This window comes from Dryobates pubescens, chromosome 12, assembly GCF_014839835.1.
Source record: "Dryobates pubescens isolate bDryPub1 chromosome 12, bDryPub1.pri, whole genome shotgun sequence".
In the NCBI taxonomy this organism is placed as follows: Eukaryota; Metazoa; Chordata; class Aves; order Piciformes; family Picidae; genus Dryobates; species Dryobates pubescens.
Genome location: NC_071623.1, coordinates 22,091,795 through 22,119,224, shown reverse-complemented (window position 1 = coordinate 22,119,224; position 27,430 = coordinate 22,091,795). Strand labels below are relative to the sequence as shown.

The 27,430-nt window shown below is 39.7% G+C and overlaps 1 protein-coding gene across 1 annotated transcript in view; it reads right to left on the bottom strand.

Moving 5' to 3' along the window:
• GART (phosphoribosylglycinamide formyltransferase, phosphoribosylglycinamide synthetase, phosphoribosylaminoimidazole synthetase) overlaps positions 1-24,086 on the bottom strand; it is a 35,506-nt gene extending 11,420 nt beyond the window's left edge. Inside the window, exons 1-14 of the mRNA XM_009907377.2 lie at positions 23,947-24,086; positions 21,449-21,597; positions 16,091-16,186; positions 15,200-15,374; positions 14,372-14,483; positions 13,190-13,258; positions 11,085-11,210; positions 10,259-10,346; positions 9,722-9,807; positions 8,940-9,108; positions 8,099-8,330; positions 5,496-5,590; positions 4,160-4,269; positions 3,413-3,611 (exon numbers count right to left, since the gene is read on the bottom strand). Of these exons, the coding sequence (XP_009905679.2) occupies positions 3,413-3,611; positions 4,160-4,269; positions 5,496-5,590; positions 8,099-8,330; positions 8,940-9,108; positions 9,722-9,807; positions 10,259-10,346; positions 11,085-11,210; positions 13,190-13,258; positions 14,372-14,483; positions 15,200-15,374; positions 16,091-16,186; positions 21,449-21,593 (1,702 nt within the window). The 5' untranslated portion in view covers positions 21,594-21,597; positions 23,947-24,086. The remainder of the gene's footprint in view (positions 1-3,412; positions 3,612-4,159; positions 4,270-5,495; positions 5,591-8,098; positions 8,331-8,939; positions 9,109-9,721; positions 9,808-10,258; positions 10,347-11,084; positions 11,211-13,189; positions 13,259-14,371; positions 14,484-15,199; positions 15,375-16,090; positions 16,187-21,448; positions 21,598-23,946) is intronic.
• Between the last annotated feature and the right edge of the window lie 3,344 nt (positions 24,087-27,430).

Below are 27,430 nucleotides of genomic sequence, written 5' to 3'. Positions count from 1 at the left end.
TCTTTGCTTAGATACATCTGTTTAAATCTATAACTAATGTTTGTGCAAACCCATGCATGTAGAAAAGCTTTTCAGTACCTCACCATCAAGTGGTGTGACAAATTAAAGGTGGTTGAGCTGAATATTCAGCTCTTGCAGAAATGCAAGGTAGCAATTTAAGAACATGCTTCAAATGAGAACTTTCTGAGATGACAGTATACAAAGACAGCTCTACATGCAATGTACATGCACAGTGAAATGAGTGTGTGAAGCTGGACCCCAAACTGAAGTTTATTTCAATGATCCAGGCTATGAAAAAGCATTTCCTCCTCAGGTTCAAAGTTACTGCATCATCTCTGTCCCTTCTCTTCCCAAAGTGCCAGATATGTGCAGAAGAAATCAGGGTTGTTATACATTCAAATTTATTTCTATGCTAGTACAAAAAGATATTTGCTAACCAGCTAACAATTTGGAGAAATTCTTGTCTAGTAATTCACAGAATGGTTTAGATTGGAAGAGACCTTAGAGATCACTAAGTTCCAATCCCCTTCACTAACAACATTCAAAGCCCTCTGTAGTTTTAAAGCCTTCCAACTGGAAATAAAATCAGTAAATAATACCATAGCAAGATGTCATAGAACAGGTACTTATGCTGAAGTATGAATGGTTTGATTGTACTTCATAAACTGAGAGAGCATCTTAAGACAAATACAAAGCTAACAGTTCATACAGAAAATATTAAACCAGAACATAAATAAAGAGCCTCTTGTTCCAAGCTTGTAAACTACCTCAGAATGACACACTCCGACTTAGAAGGGACTTTTTTACTATCTTTCTTAAAGAATTGGGAAAAAAAAGGACAGAAATACTCTATCACCAATTATAAAGTGAATAGAATAGAATAGAATAGAATAGAATAGAATAGAATAGAATAGAATAGAATAGAATAGAATAGAATAGAATTAACCAGGTTGGAAGACACCTTCAAGATCATCGTGTCCAACCTATCATCCAACACTACCCAATCAACTAACCCATGGCACCAAGCACCCCATCAAGTCTCCTCCTGAACACCTCCAATGATGGTGACTCCACCACCTCCCCAGGCAGCCCATTCCAATGGGCAATCACTCTCTCTGTGTAAAACTTCCTCCTAACCTCCAGCCTAAACCTCCCCTGGCACAGCCTGAGACTGTGTCCTCTTGTTCTGGTACTGGCTGCCTGGGAGAAGAGACCAACCTCTGCCTGTCTACAACCTCCCTTCAGGTAGTTGTAGAGAGCAATAAGGTCACCCCTGAGTCTCCTCTTCTCCAGGCTAAGCAACCCCAGCTCCCTCAGCCTCTCCTCACAGGGCTTGTGTTCCAAACCCCTCACCAACTTTGTTGCCCTTCTCTGGACACGCTCCAGCAAGTCAACCTCCTTCCTAAACTGAGGGGCCCAGAACTGGACACAGTACTCGAGGTGTGGCCTAACCAGTGCAGTGTACAGGGGCAGAATGACCTCCCTGCTCCTGCTGGCCACACTGTTCCTGATGCAGGCCAGGATGCCAGTGTCAAGTGATACTTGAGCTGTCATTTTTAGCCTTAAATTAAAGGTCTTATAAAAAAACCCAAAAAAGGTAATTCTCCATGTCTGTTTTTATTTAAAAAAAAAAAAAAACAAAAACAAGAAAAAAACTATGCAAAGAAACTGAACTTTCTATGTTTCATTGCTTTAATATTCAACACTGCATTGCACTCCTTTTATAAAGACTTTCACAAAATAAGGTATTTTTCACTGACCTAGAAATATTTTTATTGGACAGGGCAATTTTTAAGATTTAAGAAGTGAAATATTGTATCATTCTCATGGATAAACAGATGACTGTATACCAGAATACAGAATCACAGAATCACCAAAGTTGGAAGAGACCTCAAAGATCATCAAGTCCAACCTGTCACCACAGACCTCATCACTAAACCATGGCGCCAAGTGCCACGTCCAATCCCCTCTTGAACACCTCCAGGGATGGCACTTATTATTGAAATGTATTAGGTACTTTTATTACAGATCTCAAAAGGAAAAAATGTATAAATTGAGTCTTAACATCTTGGAATATGCTCATCTCAGTGAAACAAATCTCCAGCAGTTCTAATTTTGCAATCAGTTTTGTAACTAATGAAATCTAGTTTATTTTATCATGGAATCATAGATTTGTCAAGGTTGGAAAAGGCCTCAAGGATCACCTAGTTCCAGCCCTGCTGCCATGGGCAGGGATACCTCACACTAGATCGGGTTGCTCAGAGCCCCATCCAGCCTGGCCTTAAAAACTTCCAGGGATAGGGTCTCCACCACCTCCCTGATAAAACTATTCCAGTGTCTCACCACCCTCATGGTGAAGAACTACTTCCTAATATTCAATCTGAATCTACCCATTTCTAGTTTTCCTCCATTCCCCCTAGTCCTATCACTTCTGGGTCTTATGTAGTAGTGAGCTGCAGCCAAAGCTTTTGTGGCACTCATAAGGACATTCTTGGCCTTTCTGGTTTTATGGAGCTTGTGGGAACACAATAGCTGTGAGAGCTCTACCTTTCCTGCCACATTTGGTTAAAATCAGGCAAGAAGTTCAAAGGATGGTGTGTACACACACAAGGACATGTGCATGCACAGGAACCTTGCTTCTAGAGGAAAACCTGAGGATTTCCTTTAGGATAAAGGATAAAAGTAAGCAAATCTATTTGGCATGTTTTAAAATGTACTTGAAAAATACAAAGAATTGGTTTTCTAGGTAACTGTTATTGCCATAAGGGAAAGATACAAATAACAAAATTTATATGCAAATTCCTGAGCTAACTGCAACATTTGCAGAGTACTCTCTCCTTCCAGTGGGTAGTATCATAGTACCAGTCAGGGTTGGAAGGGACCACAAGAATCATCTAGTTCCAACCCCCCTGCCACTGGCAGGGACACCCCACACTAGATCAGGCTGGCCACAGCCTCATCCAGCCTGGTCTTAAACACCTCCAGAGACGGGGCCCCAACCACCTCCCTGGACAACCCATTCCAGGGCTTCACCACTCTCATGGTGAAGAACTTCCTCCTCACATCCAGCCTGAATCTCCCCACCTCCAGCTTCATTCCATTCCCCCTAGTCCTAGCACTACCTGATATCCTGAGAAGTCCCTCCCCAGCCTTCTTGTAGGCCCCCTTCAGATACTGGAAGGTCACAATTAGGTCACCTCAGAGCCTTCTCTTCTCCAGACTGAACAGCCCCAACTCCTTCAGTCTGTCCTCATAGGATAGATATTTTCTGAGAGCCAAGGCATGTGATGCTTTGGGTTTTTTTTGACCCTACTAAGATTCATCAAATAAGTTAGTAAAACAAACACATTAAAACCAATTCTAAAGATACTGCATAATGTTTTTCATATCCTTCAAAGAAGAGTGTTCATACCCAAAAGAGCACATCCTGCTTTTTTGCAAGCTTCAGCTATTCCTGCAATGACACCTTGAGCCACTTCAACGTCAAGTTTGCCACAGGCAAAATAGTCAAGGAAGAAGAGGGGTTCCGCTCCTTGGGCCAAGATGTCATTAACACACATGGCAACCAGGTCCTGACCTATGGTGGCATGTTTGTTACACTCTTGTGCAATCTGCAAAACACAGGGAGAGAACCTGCTGGTTAGCTTTGAGAAACTGAAACACAAGCAGAGACTGCAATGGAAGGGGATGGAAATCATGCTGCTCCTCTAGATGCTTCTTGAGGTGCAGCTTAATGGATTATCAACTCTGTGAGCCTCTCCTAGCATTTTATCTTCAGGAATTGTTACTTTCTTAATTGGCAAGTACAAAAGGCATTTTATGTAAGTGGGCTGAACTGGAAAGGGTTTTATTGCAGTTTGTGTAAACACAAGAGAAACCACGTAATTACATGATTTTCCCCATGAGCAATCTTTTTGAAGGTGGAGATTCTACCCTAATGAGAAGTCCCCAGTTACATACTTCACAATAAAAATGAGTTATTTTAATCATCATTTCAAGTATGGCTATTTGCATGCCAGAAATTAAACATGCATTTCATTCCCTTTTTAGAAAGAGAAAAAAAAAGTGGGGGGCATTTTTAAAAGACAACTGATATTCTCTGTTAGCACATTTTCCCTTCTGCACTATTTTCCTTCCTTTATATGGATTTTCACCTTACCTTGAGTTTTGTGCCAACGCCATCAGTTCCAGATACCAAGATAGGATCTGTGTAACCAGCTGCTTTCAAATCAAAGAGGCCAGCAAATCCTCCAAGCTCTGCATTGCAGCCTGCCAGCCAGAACACAGGATAAAGCAGCACATTTTTACTTTCACAAGTCTCTCCAGGATGCCCAACAAGAATTCTTTCTGATGTTTGCCAACAAGACATTGCTTTGCCACCAGGAAACTTCTCTCTGACATTTAAAGCCGCTTCACAGAGGCACAGGAGCTCCTAATCTTATGTTTGCTTTGTCTTATTTTCTTTAATATTACCTAAGTCTGAAAATCTAAACCTTTGTGATTAGACATTCAATAATTACTGTGACTGACATGTTTCACTCTTACACCTAGTATTTTTTCTGAAAACCAGAAAAAGAATTCTGGTAACAGAGAGAAGCCCACTGCTTCCTGACACAAAGATGGCAGGCCTTCCAACTGAAGATGATAGGCATTTTCTAATTGCAATGTCTTATGTTTGTTAATACTGCTACTTATTGAAATGCCTTGTGTTTGCTAATACTGCTACTTATAGTGTATTAAGACTCCTTGCTCTTAAGACTGGTTGTGATATGTAAGTATGGTAGCCTTAAAACTGAAACTGGTTAAATCCTAAGAGTGAAAGAGGGATGAGTAAGAAAATACTATGAAAGCTAAGAAACGACTACTTGTACTAGTGCATGTATCTGCATTTTTTTTTCCTCTAGCTGTATCTGACATTATTTGAAGGTTCCCAGTAATTTGAAGCAGTAGTTATTTGATACATTTCAAACATAATTCATTTATGAAAAGAATTGCAAGGACTTGCTAAAGCACGATGTGCCTGAAATCACAACCCAACGAATGCTGTTTTAACCAAGCAAAGGATGTGTCTTCCATATCTGCCTTCATTAATACATTGCATCTTGGAGGAATTCTACATCTCGACACCTCTCAAAACATTCATCTACACAAACTGTGTAGTTCTCTGTGTAAGAAATAATAATAATCCATGTGATCAAAAATGGCACTAAATGGTATGATTTTTGCTCCCATTTATTATTTTAGGGTGCTGAACTATGTTCTCTAGCATCCATGACATTCAGGAGTCAGAGTTTAGAGTCATTTGGGGAAGAGAATCTGTAAATTTAGAGGAGCACATTTTGAAGCAATCACAGGCATTTGCTTACTGCAGGTTATTTCTTGTGTAAACTAGAAACACACAGAACACAAAAAATATGAGCCTATGTATCAAGATCAACTGATAAGTCTCATTGCCATCAGCTGACTGTAACAGGAATAGAAGGTACAAGACTTACCTGACCTTGATGTGGCTGCAGCCAGGGGCTTAATTTTCTGAACTAAGGTATTCCCTGCTGCAATGTCTACCCCACTGTTTTTGTAAGTCAGGCCTCTGAAAAGATGTTTAAAAAAAGAGAAGTTGATTACCAAATGTACAAACAAGTATTTTAAAAACAATATTTACTGCTTTAAACTCACTAAGGGAATTCACCATTCAGAATTCTACTCTGCTGTACAGAAAGCTTGTTCATATGAAATGATTTCTAAGTATTCCAGGCAGGTTCAATGGCTCAAAGGTCAATCTTTTTGCTGTTTGGAACCTGACCTCAAACATGTATCTGAGGATAGAGATTATTATACCAAAGAAACAAAACTCAGTACTGAGGTGTCAGTAGTACAGTTCCAATGCTCAATGTATACAAAAGTGCACTGCTAAATCAGAACAGCTCAGCACCGTGCAGGATCAAGCTCAAGCTAGCCTTTCAGACCACAAGTACCACATAAATCAATAGTCTCTATGATACTTTGAGTGTTTTACAAATGGACCTTAAGGGCTGCTTTTCCTTATCACCTGGGATAATAATGCCACAAAACCATCCACACCTCATTTTCACTTAAATGTACTTTCTGTTGAAGTATATCTGTTAAATTTAACGTTGAAAGACCCAAGTTCCATTTTAGGAATCTAGAATGAATTGTCCCTAAGCTCTGGTTGCTATATACAGCCATAAAGCAGAGAAAACAGGCTTAGGACAAACTGGGTTATGTAACCTGTCTGTCCATAATGACTAAGTGGGGACCATGCCATATTTCCAGAAGGACCTTTCATTCTGGAGATAGTGAGTTTAATGGCCTTTAATTACTAGTTGTACCAAGTGTATCTCAATCTGGTTAAGCAGTTGTTATTTCTACGCTGTCACTGACACGGACTAAGCTACCTGGTGCAGCTCTATTTTAGGTTCATACGTATTTTAGTGCTCTTATTGGTGTGATTCAGCATTAAGTGAAACACACTTGGGTCTTCAACATGCCACACACTTGATTAACAAGGACAAATACAACAGAACAACTGTGCCACCAGGAAAATACAAAGGTATCTGCATTCACATTGTATCACTGCTCAAAAATTTGCATGAGGAAAGTAATTATAATGAGCAGTTGCTCAGCCTGTGAATCACTCAAGGAAATAGTAGCCCTGCAGTAATAAGAGAGCAGGCCGGCCCTCACGGTCTGAACATTATAAATATTCACCATATTTTCACCTTACATTTCAAAGCATGTTACCTACTTGGATTTGCTGAGTCAATTTCTTAATTCTTCAATTCTTAAAAGAATATTTTTAAATTAAATAAATTTTCTGGATATTTTCACATGGTGAAATGCATAGATAGGGCTTAAGCCTGCAAGGCTGCCAAGAAGAGGTGTGTACCCAACTTTACAGAGCCAGCCATTACCTTAACTGTGTGCAACACAGAAGCCAAAGTCAAATGTGCCTGACTGTCTGTCCTCCTAATCTGAGGGTGTCTGAGCAAAAAGTGGAGCAGACTTAAGGACAGTGAAACAGATGCTGGCTGTAAGCAGTTCCCAAGACCATTCTTCATGAGCTAGGAATCCTCACAGCATATGGGCACTCTAGTCAAGACACTTGCTGGCTACGGTCCATGAACTCAGTGGTTTAAAGAACTGTTCATTGAAGTACCTCATTCTCTTGCTTCACACACTCTCCTGATTTTTTTCTACAATACAAGTTCCAGTTACACACTTTCATGTAAATTCCTCAAAAGGTGCATAGTGCTTGAGAGAAAGAAGACTGAATACGAAGGCCCTTGTTCATTTAGTAAGTTTATTGATCATAATTTTACAATATACTAAAGAGTATACACTGTAAGCGAAAATGGAACTCTTACTAATGTGCTTCATAGACTACAAATAACCTGTGATCAAAGTTATGTTTTGAGCTAATTGGAGCATAGGTAGGCAGATACGCTTCACATTAGGTAAAAAAAGTCTAAAAACCTGCAGGAAGCTCTCGATAACATTAGAGAGACAGTAAAACACAATGCTTAAAAAAGCCCCACACCCATATAATCTCAAGCCTATTAAACTGAATAGTGGGAAAATAAAAGGAATAATAATAGAAAGGAACAATAAATCCTACCCATGCTTTTAGCTGGCTGGTTTGGTAAAATGCATACCCCAGCAAGCTAGGTGTAGATCATTTTAACCATTTCTAACAGCTCTAGAATGAACCAAAGAATAGCTCAAACTTTGTCCATCTCCTGATATTAATATTAGACTTAGGGACAATACCAATCTAGAGCAAAAGACATGGTTTAAACCAGAAGTTCACCTTCCCTAAAACAGGCAGCCATAAAGGCACAGGTTATTCCCATATGCTTTTCACTGTAGGATAGCTCACAACTTGGAAGAATAAGAACATGGATGAGAGAGCCATCAAAAAGCCTGCTCCTGGCTGGTTTTGCTTAGATTGCTTACAAGGGTGATAGTTAAAACTTGTCTAGAGTTATATATAGCATCAAAATCATATTGTGTAAAATAGTGACATCTTTAGGTCCTTTTTACACCAGTTATTTCCATTTCAAGTAGTTCAAATATCTACCTGGATTGCCTCAGGAAAGCTATAGCTCGATAACCAATGTCCTTTCTATAAATGGCACCCTTGAACTGTATGGCTGCTACTCCCTTGTTGGCTTCTTGCAGTGCTGTCATTAGATCCTCTTTAATAGCAGTTACTGTAAGGACTCTTCCTCCACTAGTCACCACTTTGCCATCCTTCAGGGCTGTGCCTGCATGGAACACTTCCAGTCCTAGTTGCTTAGCCCTAGAAAGTCCTGTGATGGTAATTTAAGAAAATAAATGCAGAAAACACAGTTGATTAGAACATTCCCTATTAAATTACAAATGAAGAGGTATTCAGCACTTATTGACTGTGTCTAGAAACCACAACAGAATTCAGTGTGATCATGCATGCAAGTAGGTATAAATATCTAAACCCTCAATTTTTAAGGGAAATAAATGTGCTATTTGTATGCTCAGAGACACAGGAAGAGCTGAAACATCCAGCTGAAACATCTGCATACAACATCTAGTTCCAATTGGATGGCACACTGACACAGACACCACAAAGCAACATGATGGAAGAATCAGGCCAGAACTACTATTTTACTGTAACACACATTAAAGAAATACTACAAAACTTCACAATGTAGCATGGTGTTATGGGTTTGGTCTCAACCCACCATACATGGAGAATTGGAAACGTGATGGGTGCATAACCAGCAAACTTTGATGTGTGAAAATTCACTCATCTCTTGCTGACCACAGGAGGCAGTGTTTCTAAGAATCCAAGTTACACTGATTGACCTTCATCTGGCACAAGACAAAATGGAGGGAGAGTAGGAGAGGACTCAGACTCTTGTGATTTCTCCTGCTGTACTTACCTGTTATTTCCAAACCCTTGGGGTATGTTCCTGGATACCCTTCGCTAGCCATGACCACTGTCACGGCTGCGCTGCCTTCAAACCAAACTGGCATGGAACTGGACAGCTTTTTATTGACAACTGCTTGCATAACTTCATACAAATCACTTTTCAACAGGGGAAGAATTACCTACAAAAGCACAGATTAGCCAATTAAAGAAAACAATGCCCACTGTTACATTTTGTTCATTGAGCTTTCAAAAATACTAATGCAACTGTAGAAACAACATTAAACAAGGATGTTCATGTGCTGCATTTTCACACACAATCTACATACCTTTAAAAACACTCTTCTTTAAAGATAATTTCTAAAGGTAAAAGAACTGTTACCTGTGGAGAAGAAAAGCTGGAGGCTAAAAAAGCCTATTTTTTCTGAGGAATAGAAATAAAGAGGTTTGTTACCCCTGCTCATGGGGAGTAGAGAAAGGAAGGTGTGTGGTGGTTTACTTCCTTAATAAGTAAAAAAGATAAATATCTAATTCTGTTCCAGAGAAGATAGAAAAGTGTTGAATTTCATTCAAGGTTATTCCTGTAAAGCCCATAATTGAGTATAACCTGATGAAATCTTCTCTGGAATGGAACAATTTCATAACAGATCTACTATCTTGAATAAACAAAACTTTAAATCTCAGTGCAATTCGCTAACTATTCGTCCAGAAGTTAGTTAAGAATAAAGGTAGATGGCAACAGACTTTCCTCTTTCCCATAATGCTGAACTCTTGTCTACCTACAAAATAACTCACCTGACATTCTGGGTCACCAAATCTGCAGTTAAACTCAAGAACTTTAGGTCCATCTTTTGTAAGCATTAATCCAGCATAAAGTACACCTAGAATTAAAAATTATATAAAAAGCTAAGGAACTCCACAAGTCTTCCTTTGGTTTTTTTTTTTAATCCCATCTATCCAAATAGTGTTAAAAAGGATGCCACCTGTGCTCATTTAAAGGTAGGATGTTACTACTCCAGAAATGTTAAAAATAAATCAGGCAGAAATAGTTGTGATTATAATTTTGCAGCTGATTTTCAAATGCTTGCCTCTCTGCTCTTCCTTACTTGACATCCACCACTGATGAAATTATATCCAGTGATTTCAATGGATTCTAAATCAAGCCACTGCCACTAAACCCAGTTATCAAATAAATCAGGTATCTCCCTTAACTTACAGTGTGTGTTAGCCCTAAAAGAGGACAGTGTACAAAAAGTCTTTCTCCTTACAATTAAAACTTTTTGTACATAAGTTTAATTAAATTAAAATTACATTAGAAGCTTTTGAACATACCGAAATAGGGGACACCTTCTTTCCTCATGCCATCCACAGTTTTCTGAAGAACAGTATCTCTTATTTTCTGCAGTAAATCTTTAGAGATCTAGTAAGACAGGATGAGAAAATAGTGTTAGCAAAAAGGGAGTTTTCCTACTGTGGTGGCCAGCATTTTTAAGAACCAAGCAGGACATCTGAGTGGTCTCTTGCTCACTCCAAAACATTTTATACAATGGAAAGCTAGTGATTTTTTTTCCCTCTCCTCAGACAATGTACCACAGCATTAAAACAACCACTTGCATTTCTTCAGACACTTGTCCCTGCTCAGCTCTACCTGTGCTATCACTCCCACTGACTTCAATGCAAAAAAACATTTGCACAGACATACTGGAATTTAGAGAAGGCCTCCTGAAGATAAATGATCACATTTTATTTAATAAACACAATCAGAGAAGTTCCTTGCCAAACAGGAACTAAACTACCTTAAGCCACAGTAAAAATCTATCATTAGCTTAGTTCAGCACAAGATAAACATGTGGTTTCAGATGCTCGGCTTTACCAATCAGCATTTCGTAATACTCAAAAAGCCAAATCAAAACACAAGGTTGTAGAAATTAAAACACTTCCACCCTTAAAATTAAAAGTCATTCAGAAGAAATTCTCTTTAGAGAAGCAAATTTATTCAGTTATGAATCTTACTTGACCATGCCTATTTGAGGCAACTCTTTCCATCCACAGGAGCCCACTCTCTCCTGTTTTTCATGGTGGAACTAAAGCATATGCTTTCAATACCAGAGCTGGAGGACAGCCGTAGTGAAACACCTCCTCATCAGTACAAGTTTACCTGAGGTGCTGGGGAATAAGCTCCCATCCCACCAGTGTTAGGGCCTTCATCTCCATCCATTAATCTCTTGTGGTCCTGGGCTGGAGGCATGGGAGCAATTGTGATGCCATCAGTGAAACATAAGCACTAGAAAACAAGGACAATAATTGAAACTCCAGTGTGTCATTCAAATTGAAGTGCAAATAAATTTGATGTTCAGTGCTGCAAATGGATATTTAAGAGTGTAAGTTCTGTCCCTCTGATAAAAGAGCCCTACAGTATTCTAAACGTCGCCACTTTCCTTCAGTGCCTCATTCTGTATGACCATCCTACAGAAATTACTTTGAATAGAACATATAAAATATTAGAAGCTAAGATCAGTAGCTGCACTGAAAAGAAATACTCAAAATATTTTAAAAAAAATTTAAAAATAATTCAAGTAGTCCCCAGTGGAAGATACTTCTTCCCTCTCTCTTCCTCCCCCCCCTGCCTGGAAGGAAGGCATTGCATTCCTCTTCCATTTCCTTTTCCTTTTAAATAAAATTACTTATCTTAAAATGATTCACAAATTACTTGTATAGCAGATGCTTTTATCCTTAGTATCTTCATAACAACAAGCCTCCTGGCATCTTCTGCAACTGGATGATGATGTTCACCATTTGGACTACTACCTAAAGCAGCACTACCTAAAGCATGTTTAATGATGCTAATTAAAAAAACAAGCAAGGATTCTTCTGCAAAACGTGAAAATGCCGAAATATTAATGTATTAAAAGCTACTGTCATCTGTGGAAGGTGAACTATTTTGACAGGCAAGGCAAGCAGTATGTTTTCTTCACTGCTGTCAGACACTATAATACAACCCCCTTTAAACTGCGTGATCATCTTAGTGCGTTAGATTGCAGTAAGCCTGCTAGCATTCAAAGGACTAATTAAGAGCACTGCGTATTTTCCACCAGGGAATGATCATCTGGATAATCTCTAATGATGACCTAAAAAGGTCATGCCACCCAGGAAGTAATAAGGGTGACCAATATCTGCCACATCTAATTTCTTCATATCAGGCAGGAAACCAGACTATGCAAAGATTTGCAACAGTTGGAAATGACAGCTTACTTTATAAATGCCACCACCTCCTAGTTGGATTATGCTGGATGTTGTGAACATTCAATTCCAGCTCCAGGACTCAGGAACCTGAGCTGGTACTTGGCTGCAGTTTTTTGTATGATGCAGGTGTCAAGTTGCCCTGCCACCTCAAAATCTGGGCTCCAATTCTGCTTTTCACCTTCACACTCTGCTCATTAAATCAGATTTGCTTTTTTAAATGAAGGAGCTGAATCAGCTTAAGATGAAAGAACTGCTCTTTCTGCATCTGCAGAGTAAGTCAACACTGTCAAAACATTCAACAGCCTTTGGTTCTAGGTCCCTTGTCCCCTGGTGCACTTCCACACTGCAATTATCTCTGACAATAAAACTGGTTGAAGAGGACACTTGAGTTGATTCTTCCCTTGCTCCAAAGGAGTTTAATGATCCTTCATGATGCAATTCAACATATGCCCTTCATCAGTAAAGCTAATTAAATAAAGTCTCCATTCTCCCTTACTCTCAACCACTTCACCATCTTGTTATCTGTGCAGATTCAAATGGCACTGGGCTCTAAACCAGAACACAGCAAACATGCAAGGCACCATTGTTGATTTCCCTGGAAAAAAGTCTTTAGGTCATAGCTTCACAAAGAGGTAACTAGTACCAAAGGCAAACAGAAGTGGAGAGGAAGCACTGGAGAAAGGAATGGATCTTATACTGTCTTTGCTGTCAGAGAAACTGTAGCACAGAACTGTGCACTTAATGACAGCCAAAAATGTTAGGGTTTGATATTTTCCCCCCCCATGTGTCAACAGCTGTTTACTGCTTATTTTTATTTATTTGAATGACTTTAACAGACTGCAGGGAATTTGGTTCTTAACACAGCTGTCTCGAATCGACACAACTTCACCTATAAACACAAATTTGCCTTTAATTTGTGTAATAAAATCCTACCCATCACTGCTGTAGGGACTTACACAGTGTTTCCTAAATAATTTACAGCAGGTATAATCAAAGTGTTAGAGTGAGATGTACACTTACAGAAACTTCCTCTCCTTCAAGAAGTTCTTCAACAACAACAGTTTCCCCAGCTGTGCCGAAAGTCTTGTCCTACAGGAAAAATAAAATCTCTTTAGCTTTGTTTCAGTCAAACTATTCAAAATGCAACAAGATGAAAATGGTTTTTGAACAGGAAAATGCAGCACACTTTTGAGAGTGCTAATCTATTCTCCATCCTGGGTACATCAGTAATGGTGAAAGCTTTGCTTAGCTTTTCTCTTTATGCTTAAATAAATGCAGATTTTTAAGGTTGAGTGTTTTAAAATTGATATTTATGACTCACGGAATAATTCCTCATGCTCTACCCTCTGAAGTTCACACCTGTGACACTCAGACTAATAGCAAGGACTGCCAAGTCTATAATCTGAACTTTTAGCTCCTAAGAAAATGCAGTTCTAGAGAATACATTGGAAGGGGCTAATATTTTCAAATCCCAACACCATGTTTGAACACTAGCTGCATATTAGGCAGTTAAGAACAACCAATTCACTTATGAGGTAATTTTGTGGGCCTGTAGGGACTATAACATCTTTTTTTGTCATTGTTCAAGATACTGTGCCACGTGTTAAGCCATGTATGTCTCCAATAGCCACACATGCACAACAAAATCACAGGATCACAGGATGTCAGGGGTTGGAAGGAACCTCTGAAGGTCATCGAGTTCAACCCCAAATGTCAGTGCACATCCTACATTCTGATTCTTGAAACACAATTGTGTCAAACAACACCTCCTATGAACCAGCATAGCACCAAGTTATAAGATGCTGTACTGCTGCCACCAGCTGAGGACCTGACTTTATATTCCTGTTGAGATAAAATTGCTTCATTTTGCTTCTCTTCAGCTTTTGATGGTCCTAATATATTTAATATCTTACCCAAATAATCTCACTGAAATTTTACAATACATTAAGTGCTGTGTGTTCAGGGTTTTCGTTAAGAATCACTTTATTTTAGCCTACAGGAACTATGCCTAGAAAGAGTACCCTGCCTTCAGCAATAATAATACAGAGCTTCACAGCTACCTAAATAATGGGTAAAAGATTTCACATCTTTTAGTCAAGTTCCTATTACATAGAAATAAAGAGTATCTTTGAGATTCTGAGATGGTTAACAACTTGTTTGGTGTAAGAACTCCTCCACTTAGTGCATGATATTTCTACTCACTTGCATGATTTCTGTAACAGCTTTGCAGGCTTCTTCCTTGTTTGAAGCCACAATTACTCCTTTGCCAGCTGCCAGGCCACTAGCTTTTACAACTAAAGCAGGAAAGTTTGCACTTCAAAGGTAGAAAAGAGATTCAGCAGTTAACACTGTGCACTGAAATATACTTTCTAGGCATATTAACATTTCAGTAGTTGAAAGATCAAAATACTTAATCAGTTTTCATAGCAACTGTTTTACCTTATTGAACAATACACAAATAAAAACCAGGTTTCCCTTGTTATGTCTATGAAGGATTTACATTGGTTTTTTTCCCCACCACTGTATTTCAGTACTATTTGTCCTGCATTCTGGTAGGATAGAGTTAATTTTTTTCACAAGAAGCTGGAAGGGCCATGCCCAGGACAGCCAACTGACCAGCCAATGAGGTATTCAATCACCTGGACTGTATTCTGATGAGCAGATTGTAATTTGCTGAGTAAGTCTCCAATGCAGAATTTATGTTTGTGGAACAAAGGTACAACACAGAACTGCAAGATGGACTTTCCCAGTAGGTGACTTAAAAAAACACAAAACCAAATCAAAAAACTTGTCCTATATGTTCCTGTAAAAGGAACACTGAACTTCACTTTTATTTTAGAGCAGTAAATAAAAACCATTTAATTATCATATTCATTGCAGTGTGGTAATGTCATGTTTGAGTATCCTTTAAAACCTTTACAGATGTTCTATGACAGCCAAAGTATGGATACATTAGGAAACATCTGATTGCTTGTTTTGGATACATAGCACACTGTACCAAAAATATTTCTAAAATGACAAGGATTTTACCTGTTAATAAAGCTACATGCTGCTTTAGGATCAGTAAAAGATTTCCATCTTGCAGTTGGGATGTCATGACGATCCAAAAACGCTTTGGAAAAGCTCTTACTGGACTCCAGCTGAGCTGCCTTTGCTGTTGGACCAAAACACCTTACTCCAGCTGCTGTCAAGTCATCAACAATTCCTAAAAATGACAACATGAAAGAATTTTATAAATCACCAGATGATTTATAGGAGTCAAGCAGTCCAAGATGCACTGATTCATTGGAACAAGTATGTCAGGAATCATAAGCCAACATATATCTATCAGTGCCTATTTCACCAGATGGGCCTTAGATGCATTTTTCACTGTAATCAGTAGCAGCTAACCCTGCAGTATCTGGGAGTAAGAATATCAGCTGCATTTAGTAAGGGATGACACTCTCCCTCCCCTTATTTTATTATAGATTTGAGTTGAAAAGCAGACATTAGTTTTTATCTGAAGATGACAACTGTTGATCATATTAAAGGTTAAAACAAAAATTATCATCATGTTTATAAATGTGGGAGGTTTTAACTAAGTTTCAAATTATTATTTTAAAAAATGAAAACTCCATAGAAAAAGCAAAATCCTAACTAAGGTTCCTATATGGAAACACTGATACCTCTGTTACTAATCCCAAGCACTTTAAAAGAAACAGAGCTTTTAGGATACTTTAAGACTGCTCACACAACACCCTTTGGCAATTCATTTTCATCGCAGCACAACACTGAATTTCATGGACACTGCCACAGAGGATCTGTTTCCATTTCTACTGAAGACACTCAGATACTGTTGAGTGATGCACAGAAAATGGAGAATTAAATTTACTTTTGCCCCTAAATTATGAATGCTGTAATTATTAGATTGCTTTTTCTTACCGGCAGCAAGAGGGACCTCTGGACCCACCACAACCAGCCTGATCTCCTGATCCCTGCAGAACTGGGCAATTGCAGCATGATTGCTGACTGAAACAGCTGTCAAAGACACAAAAGGGTGATAAGACTGCATTCATTGCTGTTGCTTAGCACTTATTTATCACATAACACTGAAGCAGCATTTTCACCAGTTTCACATTCCTGAAGGGCAGGCCACTGTGAATCTGGAAGTGAGGCATACACCAATATAAAGGCTTACACGCAAGGCCTACACCAAAATACAACATCAAACCTCCAAGCAATGTCTGGGATTTGACATGCATTGTCAAACCACCTTGCTCTTGAAGATGAGAAAAAAGTTCTGGGCTCTCCTGCACTGCCACACAGCAAGCTGGTCTCATCTCTAGAAGCATCCAGTTTGCTAGCACAAGAAGCATCTTGAAGCATGTGAAAAATAACTCATAAGCATACATATTTTTTTTTCCCCTCAGCCAGTCTGCTCCCTGAATATGAAGCTGTTACAGTTTGAAGGAGGAAATTTAGCCTAGTCCCTGACTGCAAAGACTGAAAGTCCATTGGATACAAAAGAAAAATAATGATAAGGTCTGTATAATTCACTGGCTTGCTAATGGGGATATAGAGTAGCAGCATAAACAGTTCTTTCTCTTTTCTTCTGTCAATTCTGCTTGCAATTTCTGTCTCTCTCTCTCTCTCTCCCTCCCCCTTAGCCTTGCCAGGCTATCTTTGTTTTGACTACAGTGTGAGGTAATGGGAAGGAGGGAGGCAGTGGGGCAGGAAGTGAATGGTCCCCTTGAATCCACCCTGGTCTGAGGAGTTTCTGTGCTTATAAATTGTAAATATACATATATTGTACATATATTGTATATTTTGTACATATTCATTGCATTTCATATTTGTAGATTTTAGTTTGCTTGCAAATACAGCTTCATTTGCTTCCATCCCAAACTGAGCTAGTCTGATGATTTATGTTGGGGGTAGTTCTCCAAATCAGTTGGGGAGTAATTTCAACCCACCACAGCACCTTTGCACATGTTTGTGTCAGCATGGTGTAGGGAACAGGAAAAGGGGCTGGTGATAGGATTGCAACTGCTTTCTTTGTAGTTTCTCTTTATAGAGCTAGCTAAAAAGTGCTGTATAAACTGACACTGCTGAAACAAAGGGGAATCTGAACATCTTTTTCTTACATTATGCTGAACATAAGGGCAGGTGCTGTAATTATCACAGTGTCACCAAGTATCACCATTATGATTAAGGACATTTGATCTTCAGTTTTTACAACAGTTATCTTTCCATAAGCATTTAATATGACGATACTTGGAATGCCCCAGACTGTGTAAACAAAAGAAAAAGCTTGCATGAAAGACAACAATGTCAAGTCTCACGGTAAAAAATTTACGCAAGTCAACGCAATTCCACTGCTTTTATCAAGAATAAATAAAACCAAGGTCTCAGAGGATGGGAACACAAACCCAGAGAAAGACAAAAAAAATGGTAAGTATGGCTTAGTGTGGATTGGCTGTCCCTGAGGGGAGGAGACTAGCACATCCGGATATGAAGCTGGCAAGAGGGGCATGGTCCAGCACAGCCTTTCCTTGCAGCTGGACTACTTTGCTCTAAGTTTTGTCTGTGATCTCCTGTTAGCGATGGTACTGGCAGGCATGTCAGGAGCTGATGGCCTCTTCCAGATAGCTTCTGAGGAAGCAACACGAGAGAAAGGAGAGGCAATGATACAGCAACTTCTACTGGACAAAGAGGCATGATTTGTGTTGGTGTCTGCTGTGCTCCTTGCTATCCTGTTATGAATAAATGGCCTCCTTCTACAAGAGAAGCAGCTATTTCTACCTTAGAGATGTCATAAAAGCAACTACCTGAAACCTACATTCTGGTTAGAGATTTGTCTTATTTAGGTGGAGTAGGGGGAAAAAACAGTTTGATTATTCTTTTCCTGCATTTCTAAGTAAGGAGGAGCAAAGGCCTTTGACTTCAACGTGCGTTTATGCCAATTGACTTCTGGCTCACAAGAGAGGGGGGGAAAAAAAAGCATAATACACTTGGCTTTAAAGTGCTGATTAACATAAAGGTCAATATTGTCTCTCAGTCTCATGGGCCTGTTGTGAAAGCAGCCAGAGAACGGCAGATCCTGAACCGAAGAGAGCGGGAGCTCTGGTTAGCAACTGAAGAGAGGCAAGCTCTACTCCCCGCAAAATTAACCCATGTAAAGTGGGGCAGGGAAAGTAAAGAGCTCGTAGGGTGATTGTGCTTTTTAAACCCCATTGTCTTACCACAGGTCTGATCTACTACTGACACGAACAGTGAATATGACACAAGGTTTACATGATGTAGAAATACCCTAGTAACAAACAGAAAGGAATAAATCACATTGTTAGTAAGTAATTCCAACTTTCTCCCCCAAACATAATGCTCCTCAGGGTGTAGGCTGAGAAGGGACATTTTTGTAGCTGTGTTTCATTTCTCAAAACAACAGCTGAAACATTCTTTTCAAGCCAGAAACAAGGACCTTGGACTAAGTTTTTCAAAAACTAGAGCATAACTTTTAAGTTACACTGAGAGCTAAAATGTGGTGAAAGGAGGTGTCAGGATACCAAAGTCCATTCACAGACATGTATATGTCTTTCTCTGGAATCAGGAAGCCATTCTATACTCTTCTGGACACCAAAATGGCCTGGCTAATTAAATACAAATCAAATATAAAATTATATTTAGTCACTCAACCTATTGTCTCATGTTATTAGAAATCACTACTGACTCAAATCAACAATGAAAACGTGGTTTGGGTTTTTTTTACTTCGACAGAGGCAAGGTTTGAAGGCTTTAAAGTAATTTATAGTTTTAAGGTCACCTTTGCATTTCAGAAAACATTTGAGAATTCAAGTCACAATGCTAATTAAAGGCAATCTCATGAACCACGAAGGGAGAATGAACTTTCAGAGCCAAATTTCGATTATTCAGAACGAACAGAAACATTGGTAGCAGTTTCACAGACATTTGTTGCCCAGGCTCATAAAATACACTAGGGCTCACATGATTCCTATAAAGGTGTTTTCCACCGTCTCCCCTCAGTTAAAATCCAGACCTCTGGTAGGAGTAAAATGCCTGAGCAGATAAGACAAATAGTTTCCTTAAAAAACCAGAAAAGTATAAATTCTTCACAAATTCCAGATTGTTCCTGCCTCCTGGCTAAGGATTTCTCCCTCCAAGTACATGTGAGCCAAGAGCCTAGAAAGAATATCTTAGCGTACATGGTAGATTCCATGGACTTGGCTTGGGCATTACTATGCACACACTCAAATACCTTCCTCTGTTGAAGGTGAAGTGTTTTCTATGGAATAGCAAGGTGAGAGGCAAGTGCAGCAGTTTTTAAGACACCATTTGCAAAAAAATCCCTGAAATGAATATTCTGCAGGCTATGCAAACTGACTTTCTGGGATGAAAAGGAAATGTACAACTTTCCTGTCAGGTTCTCCTTGGGCCCTCTCCTCAAAGGCCAAGCAGAACAAAGGACTACTGATACTGTGACTAGTCAAAGAAATGAAGGACAAAGTTACTTAACCAGCCTGTGATTAAGCATTCCAGTGGAATTAAATATGATAACTACCTGCTGTACAAGAATCTGACAGGATTTATGCTTCCACATGAGATACTAACCAGAACAGATTTTACTCACATATAAATATGGATGCAGCAAATGGTTGTATATGATTCATAGAATCATAGAATCAGTAAGGGTTGGAAGGGACCACAAGGATCATCTAGTTCCAACCCCCCTGCCATGGGCAGGGACACCTCACACTAGATTCATGTTCACATGCATACAATGTTAACTTTAATTCCACATGTTATCACATTTTGAAGTGGAACCTTAGGTCACTTCTTGAAAGTACCTAACTCAAGATCTGTTATATGAAGGACACAAGGCAGAAATCTCTTAAGCCATTATCCCTGGTTTTGTACTGATTCACTTTGTGCCTTCAGGCAAGCATCTTAGACCTTTTATTTTTTTACACGCACCATGTAATTTTGGATGCTCAATTTGAAATATTTTATGCTTAATTTCTCAGAACTAGGAACTATGAATAATTTCAATTAGAACCAGCCAGAGATGAACATATTAAATTAGATGCTCAAAACAGGCAGTCAGTATGAAGAGAGAAACATATGAAAATAATTTCTGTAAGTCACTAAGCCAAAGGAATGAATGTTTCTCTCTACAGGTGAACATTCCAGGTGAAAGTATTCTCATCAGTTTGTACAGAGCACAGGGCTTTGATGCACTTCTGAGAATGCTGTAGTGAATTTAGTATTTTAGGTGTTGGCATTTGCTTAAGGCCCTTTTCAACTGTTCAACAACCAGCTGTTGAAGTGGGTACTAGTAGCTACCATCACCTTCACTGCTGGCTTGCTAAGAGGTTGTAACCACACCACAGAAGCTATTCTGAGCTACACTTCCAGGGAATGTACATCAGATGTGGATTTTTGGGTGCATTCTCCACCCTTAAACTAAAGAATGAGCTATCAAAACTGAGACCATATAAAATTAGTGGAAATGGCACAGGGCTTCACTTAGATGTATTTTTCTCCTTAACTGTATATATCACAGTATCACTAAGGTTGGAAGAGACCTTGAGGATCATCGAGTCCAACCTGTCACCACAGACCTCATGACTAGACCATGGCACCAAGTGCCACATCCAGTCCCCTCTTGAACACCTCCAGGGATGGTGACTCCACCACCTCCCTGGGCAGCACATTCCAATGACTAATGATTCTCTCGGTGAAGAACTTTCTCCTCACCTGGAGTCTAAACCTTCCCTGGCACAGCTTGAGACTGTGTCCCCTTGTTCTGGTGCTGGTTGCCTGGGAGAAGAGACCACCCCCTTCCTGGCTACAACCACCTTTCAGGTAGTTGTAGAGGGCAATGAGGTCACCCCTGAGACTCCTCTTCTCCAGGCTAAACAATCCCAGATCCCTTAGCCTCTCCTCATAGGGCTTGTGCTCAAGGCCTCTCCCCAGCCTTGTTGCCCTTCTCAGGACATGTTCAAGTGTCTCGATGTCCTTCCTAAACTGAGGGGCCCAGAAGTGGACACAGTACTCAAGGTGCGGCCTAACCAATGCAGAGTACAGGGGCACAATGACTTCCCTGCTCCTATATATACTATATATATATATATATTATATATAAAATCCATTTCACATGTCCAAACCTTGAAGAAATAGTAATAATAACAACCCTTTCATATTAACAGCTGTGATTTCAGATTGATGACTAGAACAGCTTACTGGTTCAGCTGTCAAATGTTGAAGATTTTTTGTTTGTTTTACCTGAATTGGAAATTTTTCCATTGTTAGCTGTTCCTGCATTTCCTGGAGCAACATAGACATGCTTTACACGTGGGGACTGGGCCAACTTCCAGGCCAGTGCATGCTCCCTCGCTCCACTGCCAATCACAAGCACTTGGTCAGCCATTAGTCTGCATAAAACCAAAACACAAGCAAAACACCCAGAGTTAGCCACATGAGGTTAAGAAAGCAAGAGCCCCATAGAGCAGAGTTTTAAGGGCTAGGTGCAACACAACTCAGAATGTTAGAGGCAACACTATTCCTGTAAGGGTTTTCTGTTAGTTTTAAAAAAAAGAGAGGGAGATGCACACAAAAATAGATAATTGACTTAATCAGATGTGATATACACTTAAATGTCAGATCAAACTGCTTCAGAACACAGATGTAAGCTGCAGGCCAATCCATACTGCCTCTTCTTTAGTCAGATTGGCAACTGCTCCAAGTTATACAGAAGTCTGTGATATAGGAAGAACAGTTACAAGCAACCAAGCTGTGATCTGTAATGTCCAAGTCTGCAAAGGGCACAGCCCTTCTCAGCTTTGCCTTCTCTATGTCATTATCTCTGTGTGTGTACACATAACCTACACAGATTGGACTGATATCAGTATTACAATTCAAGCATCTTTGACAGCTAGCCTTTGCTTTTTAAGACATTTACTTCTTGCATACTCTGCATATTTACTGATGTATGTCGCCTCAGAATTGCTATCCCCAAAATGATGCCACACAGCTAGTAAGGAAATTGAGGAGTTCATTTACACTGGAAGAAAAGACATTGGAATTCAGAAAATAGTAAATGAAGAAATAAAGTACATAATTTACAAAATAAGTATTTATGTCTTCATTTGGAGCTCACTGAAAAACAAAGGCTAGCCTGCTGTGCTATTCAAAGAATAAGCTTATTTCAAGTCACATTATCCCAACCATATACACAAATGATGCCACTGCACTGGTTAAAGTGAGAGGTTTGTTCACAGAAGTCGAACAGTCTCTGAAGAAGCTGTTTAGTGAGCTGAAAGCGAGCAGCTACGAATTGGCAGGTGCTCTTAAACCCAACTGCAACATGCACTACTTGCAAAAACTAATCTAAAATCTTTAAATATTAACATATCAAAATAACAATCTAAACCTAAAAAAACCAGCTTAAGCATTTTAAGTAATGAGAAAGAACAAAACCAGGTTTCTGCTGAAAATGGCACAACTTATGCAGATGCCAACAAAGAAGCATGATGTGGCATGCTGTACAAATCACCTCCCATTCCTGGGAGGAGGAACACAACCCAGATAAGAGTTTTAGTCAAAAGGGACAACCAGACTCCCTGTTGTAATCCCAGCACACATAACACACAACCCTTGGTCACTTCCTGTGCCTCTTTCATCAAGCAGCTGGTCATTGACCTCTGCTTGACAATGTGTACAGTGCCTCCCAAGGTGAGCTCTGAGAAAGACCCCTGACACACACAAGATGCAGCTTGAATACATGCAGGTGACACTTCCATTTCCAAGAGCAGCACAAAGACAATCCAAGAGAGGATGACTAGCAGAAAGCACATCTTAAAAGGAAAGGAGAACAAAACCCCCACCAGATTTTTAAGGGAAAAGCTTCCCCTCACATCCACTGCTACAGCTTCCTTTGAATAAAGCTGTTCCAATAGCTCTGACCCTGGAGAAACCTGTCCTTCCTGAGGGCCTGGAAACTGTGTCTGCTCTGAGGGCATTATGTGATGCCTAATGGTGAGCCTGACTTTTAAATCCAGTCCTCTGTAATAAACTTCAGATAGGAAGTGCCCACCAGTGTTTTAGAAGCTATTCCTATGCCATTTGCTAATGTATTTTAATCAATTAGCAAAGGAATTAATTGTTTGAAGAGTAGTATTTTTAGGCAAAACATCCATTCAGAATAAAAACAAAGCAAACATGAACAGAATAACACACTGAGAACACTGAGACATTCACTGTGAACTAACCACACTGGCATTAATTGTAGTTTCAGGCTGGGGGAGAACAGCAGCTTTCTAATCAAGAGTGTTTAACAAAATACACACATTGCAGAGTTGCAGAGATATTTCAAGGATTACTCACAATACAAAAAAAACAAACATGCTGGGGTAAAAATTACCAGTCATGGCATACATATTTGGGGCACCAATGTATGCTACACCTCTTTTACATCACAATTAAGCCAACAGATAAAAGATAAGGGCCTGACTACAACAATGGGATGAATTAGATACTAATAGTAACTAGGACAACAGAAGGAGATATAAAAGAATAAACATTTATCATGTAACAAGGCAGCTATTTCCTACACTTAAACCAAACAAGTATGTTTCTAGTGCTGTCCATAGACAGTTGTCATTAAACAGTAATTTTTAAGGTAAATTTTATCAGTAAGTTGAACTATACACATTAGATAGTTTTCTTACAAGTACTTCAGGACTGAGTGCAGAGATTGAAACCCAATGACAAAACATACTTACTCTATCCTTCGTGCTGCCAGTACGAGGAAAGCAGTATTCAAGAGCTCGGATGCGCAAAGAGAAAGGAGATAAGCAGCCTCGGGTTAAAATGTAGCACCCCTGTCCCAGTATTACTGCCCTGTGCTAACGCCCCATTGACGACACTGCCCAGCTAGCCAATGAATCGGGCAGTACAGATATTCCAGCTGGGAAGAGGAGACAAAACCTTGCACACAAATCGTCTAGGATTGAGGAGTAAAAACTTTGCAGAGCAGAAGCAGCACATCCCATTGTTTCTAAACATGCAAAACCAATTCTGTTTCATCCCAGGGTGGGTTTTTTTTTTTTGCCATTAAAAACTATTTAGTAATCAGACTGGAAACATTGTGTCTAAAAATGAGGCTATGCATTTTTGCCATGCAGAAAAATGAGGCTATGCCTAGTCCTATGCGTATCAACAGTATGAAAGAATAAGGCGTATGATGCCTGTTTACGTTCCATTAAGCATGCTGCTTAAAAATAGTCATACAGGCTTGAAGATCCAGTGACACTGCTGCCATGCTGGCAACTCAGTCAAAGAATCACTTTCTTTTTTCCCCTGAAGTAATGTATTCTAATACTACTGTCAGCTGGGAAAAAAAAAAGGTAAAGCATGAAGTTTTATATGGGAACAAGTAAATAGAACGAGCCATGTGTCATATCTTCAAACAAAATGCAACCATGTTATAACAAAATGTGAGTAAAAAAAACACAGTGTAAGTTTCAGCCATTTCTTTAGAAACTCAATGTTATTTGTGCATCCCACAAATAGTATTCTTTATTTAGGGATGAAGCTTGCACAGAACTTCTGTTGGCAATCCCTATTTGGGAGGCTCCAATTTAGCAATGGCAGCCTTTCTTTTTCACGCTGACAAAGAAGGATGTTGTGTAGGCCCTCTGCTGCCCAGCAAGACCTTGCATTACAAATGAAAGTTCCAAGTGACATTTCTTTTTATTTTGTCAGTAATCCAGGAGTCAAAAATGTGTTTTCAAAAGACTAAAAGCCATTCACAAGGGAGGTACTTCTTATGTCAGGATTATCACACAGGTTTTTTTGAAGCAGTATGTGAAATCCTTAAAGATTCCAAAAGACAGTACATAATTACCTTCAGTAACCATTGTCTGTTATTGTAAAGAAGGAAGACATGTTTGTTTAAAAGATATTTTAAAATAAGCAAAAATGGCATTTCAGGCAAGGGTCTATTACTAGGTCCTTATATGAAGTAGGAACAGGAAAGCAGAAATAATCTAATCACTCCATACATCCAGGAGGAAGGAACACGAAGATCGAGTGAAGACAAGCTGATTTCCAGAACCTGTCCCTGAGGATGCCAGCAATAAGTCAGCAGAGACAAAGATCAGCCTAGGGACCTTTATCCTCCACAAAAGGTAAGGCTCACCAAGAAGCTGGTCAACTCTTCCACTAGGTCAGGGCCTGTGAAACAGATTAAATAAAGTGAGGAAGACAAAACCAACAGCATCTGAGAACTTTCCCCATCCTGACTCCCCAAAAAGGCACAGTGAGATTTCAAATACAGGTAGAAGTTGAGCTTACTAATTTAGAGAAGGGATGGGAGCCACTGACTCTTTCTCAAATTGATCTTGTGCCCAGAATCAGGGATTAAACTCAGCTCATTGGCTGCATTAATGAAGACAACTCCATGAGAAATTGCAAACTTAAGCAATTTCTTCCCAAGTTTCAATTTCATATCATAAGTGAGTGGTGCCAGTTACCTAAATATTTTATCTCAACTAGATAGAGTCTGGAATAAGAAGCCATTGCCTTATTACTTCACCCCTAACTAAACAGTAAAAAGGTGCAATTAAAATACAATCTACACAATATAGCACAAATAATAAAGGGTATGACTGGTTGCAGCTCACTGCTTCAGGTAGTGCTTTGGGTTTTTTTAATTAGGCTCCTGGCTAGTTTCCTCTAAGCTCCTGGGTGGAGTGCATTTCACTTTAGTAAGCCTAACACATCACATCTTGAAAACCTGTGTGCAAAAGGTGCCACAAAACAAAGTTGTTTAGATACTTTTCAGTGTCTGTATCAAAAAAATCTGAGCTGAGAGAGGAGGGACAATGACAGCAGATAGGTGTATTTAAAATGTGGCACTGTGAAGCATCCAACGTGCTTCAGCCCTTCAGTAAAAGGTGCCTAAGCACACTTACACTCTGCTGTGAAAATTTACATGTGCATCAATGATGGACCCATTCATATACCTCATTACTGAAAGGGGATTTCATGAACCCAGACACACTTTATCTTTCCTCTTACTGCATCTGGTGCTGACTTGAACATAGCCAATTTATTAAGATTTCATAAAACTAACCTGAGCAAAAACCCTTCAAACAATCCAAAACAGTTTTCTGTAAGCTGAACTGGCTTGAAGTGCCATCAGCCAAGAGCAAGAGACACTAACAGTAAATAGATGAGACAACAGAGCTGAGCAGAAGAATCTGAGGGCAAGACCTGCCTTGCAGGCAGCAAAAGTCTACTGTATCATTGTACATGTAACATCTAACCCTAGCTACAGCCTATTTAAAAGCTGCAATACCTCAGCTTCCCAACAATCAGGATTCGGGAAACCTGATGCAGACATTCAAGTTTCTTTATACAAAAGATATGGTCTTTGCCCAGAGCATCTTAACTCCTACACTGCCTAAGGCTTAAGCTACAAAGTGGCCCAGCAGTGACAGTAGGCCAAGCAATTTATCTTAGAGTTCACCACACATTATGAGAGCACACAGGTCTCACTACAGCAGGTGAGTTTCGAGCTGTCCCTCTCAGTGAACATCTGCCAACTGCTGGACCCTGTTCAAGCGCAGAAACAAACTGGAGGCTGAAATGTGCAGATGTAGGTTCACCAACTGGTGTTTCACAATTGGCTTACACTGCCCTTAGCCAGGGCAGCTTCCCATTGGTCCCACCAACTTCTCCACCTCCAGTCCCTCCTTCCCCTCCTTCCCTCTGCCTCCCATGTGTGCCAAAGATGTGCAGTCACTTGGATCAGGCAGCCAGTAATGCAGGGAAGCTAACACTATAACAGTACCCAACATGGTAAACAAACAAACAAACAAAACCCCATAGACAGATACACACATATAGGGGAAATAATTTTCTGCCAGTTCAGTGACCTAAGCTAAGTCACTAGAGAGATGCAAGTGACCATCAGAGTACAAAGGAAGGAGCAGAGAGGGTGAAAAGAGCTTGGTTTTGCTACTGCAAACTGTACATCAGTCCAGATGTCCTGTGCACTGCATCCTCAGATCACCTGGACTGATCGAATATTGTAACACAATTAGTGGCAATGTGGCTTCACAACTTCTCACCCAGCTCCTTCCTCTTACCTCTTGGCCAGCCTGTTTATGGTCTCAGGGTGAGTTGGATCAGAGAATGAAATGAGGGCTGTGGAGAAGAAATCCATCAGTCTCCACATTTTTTCCTACGTGAATCAGTTTC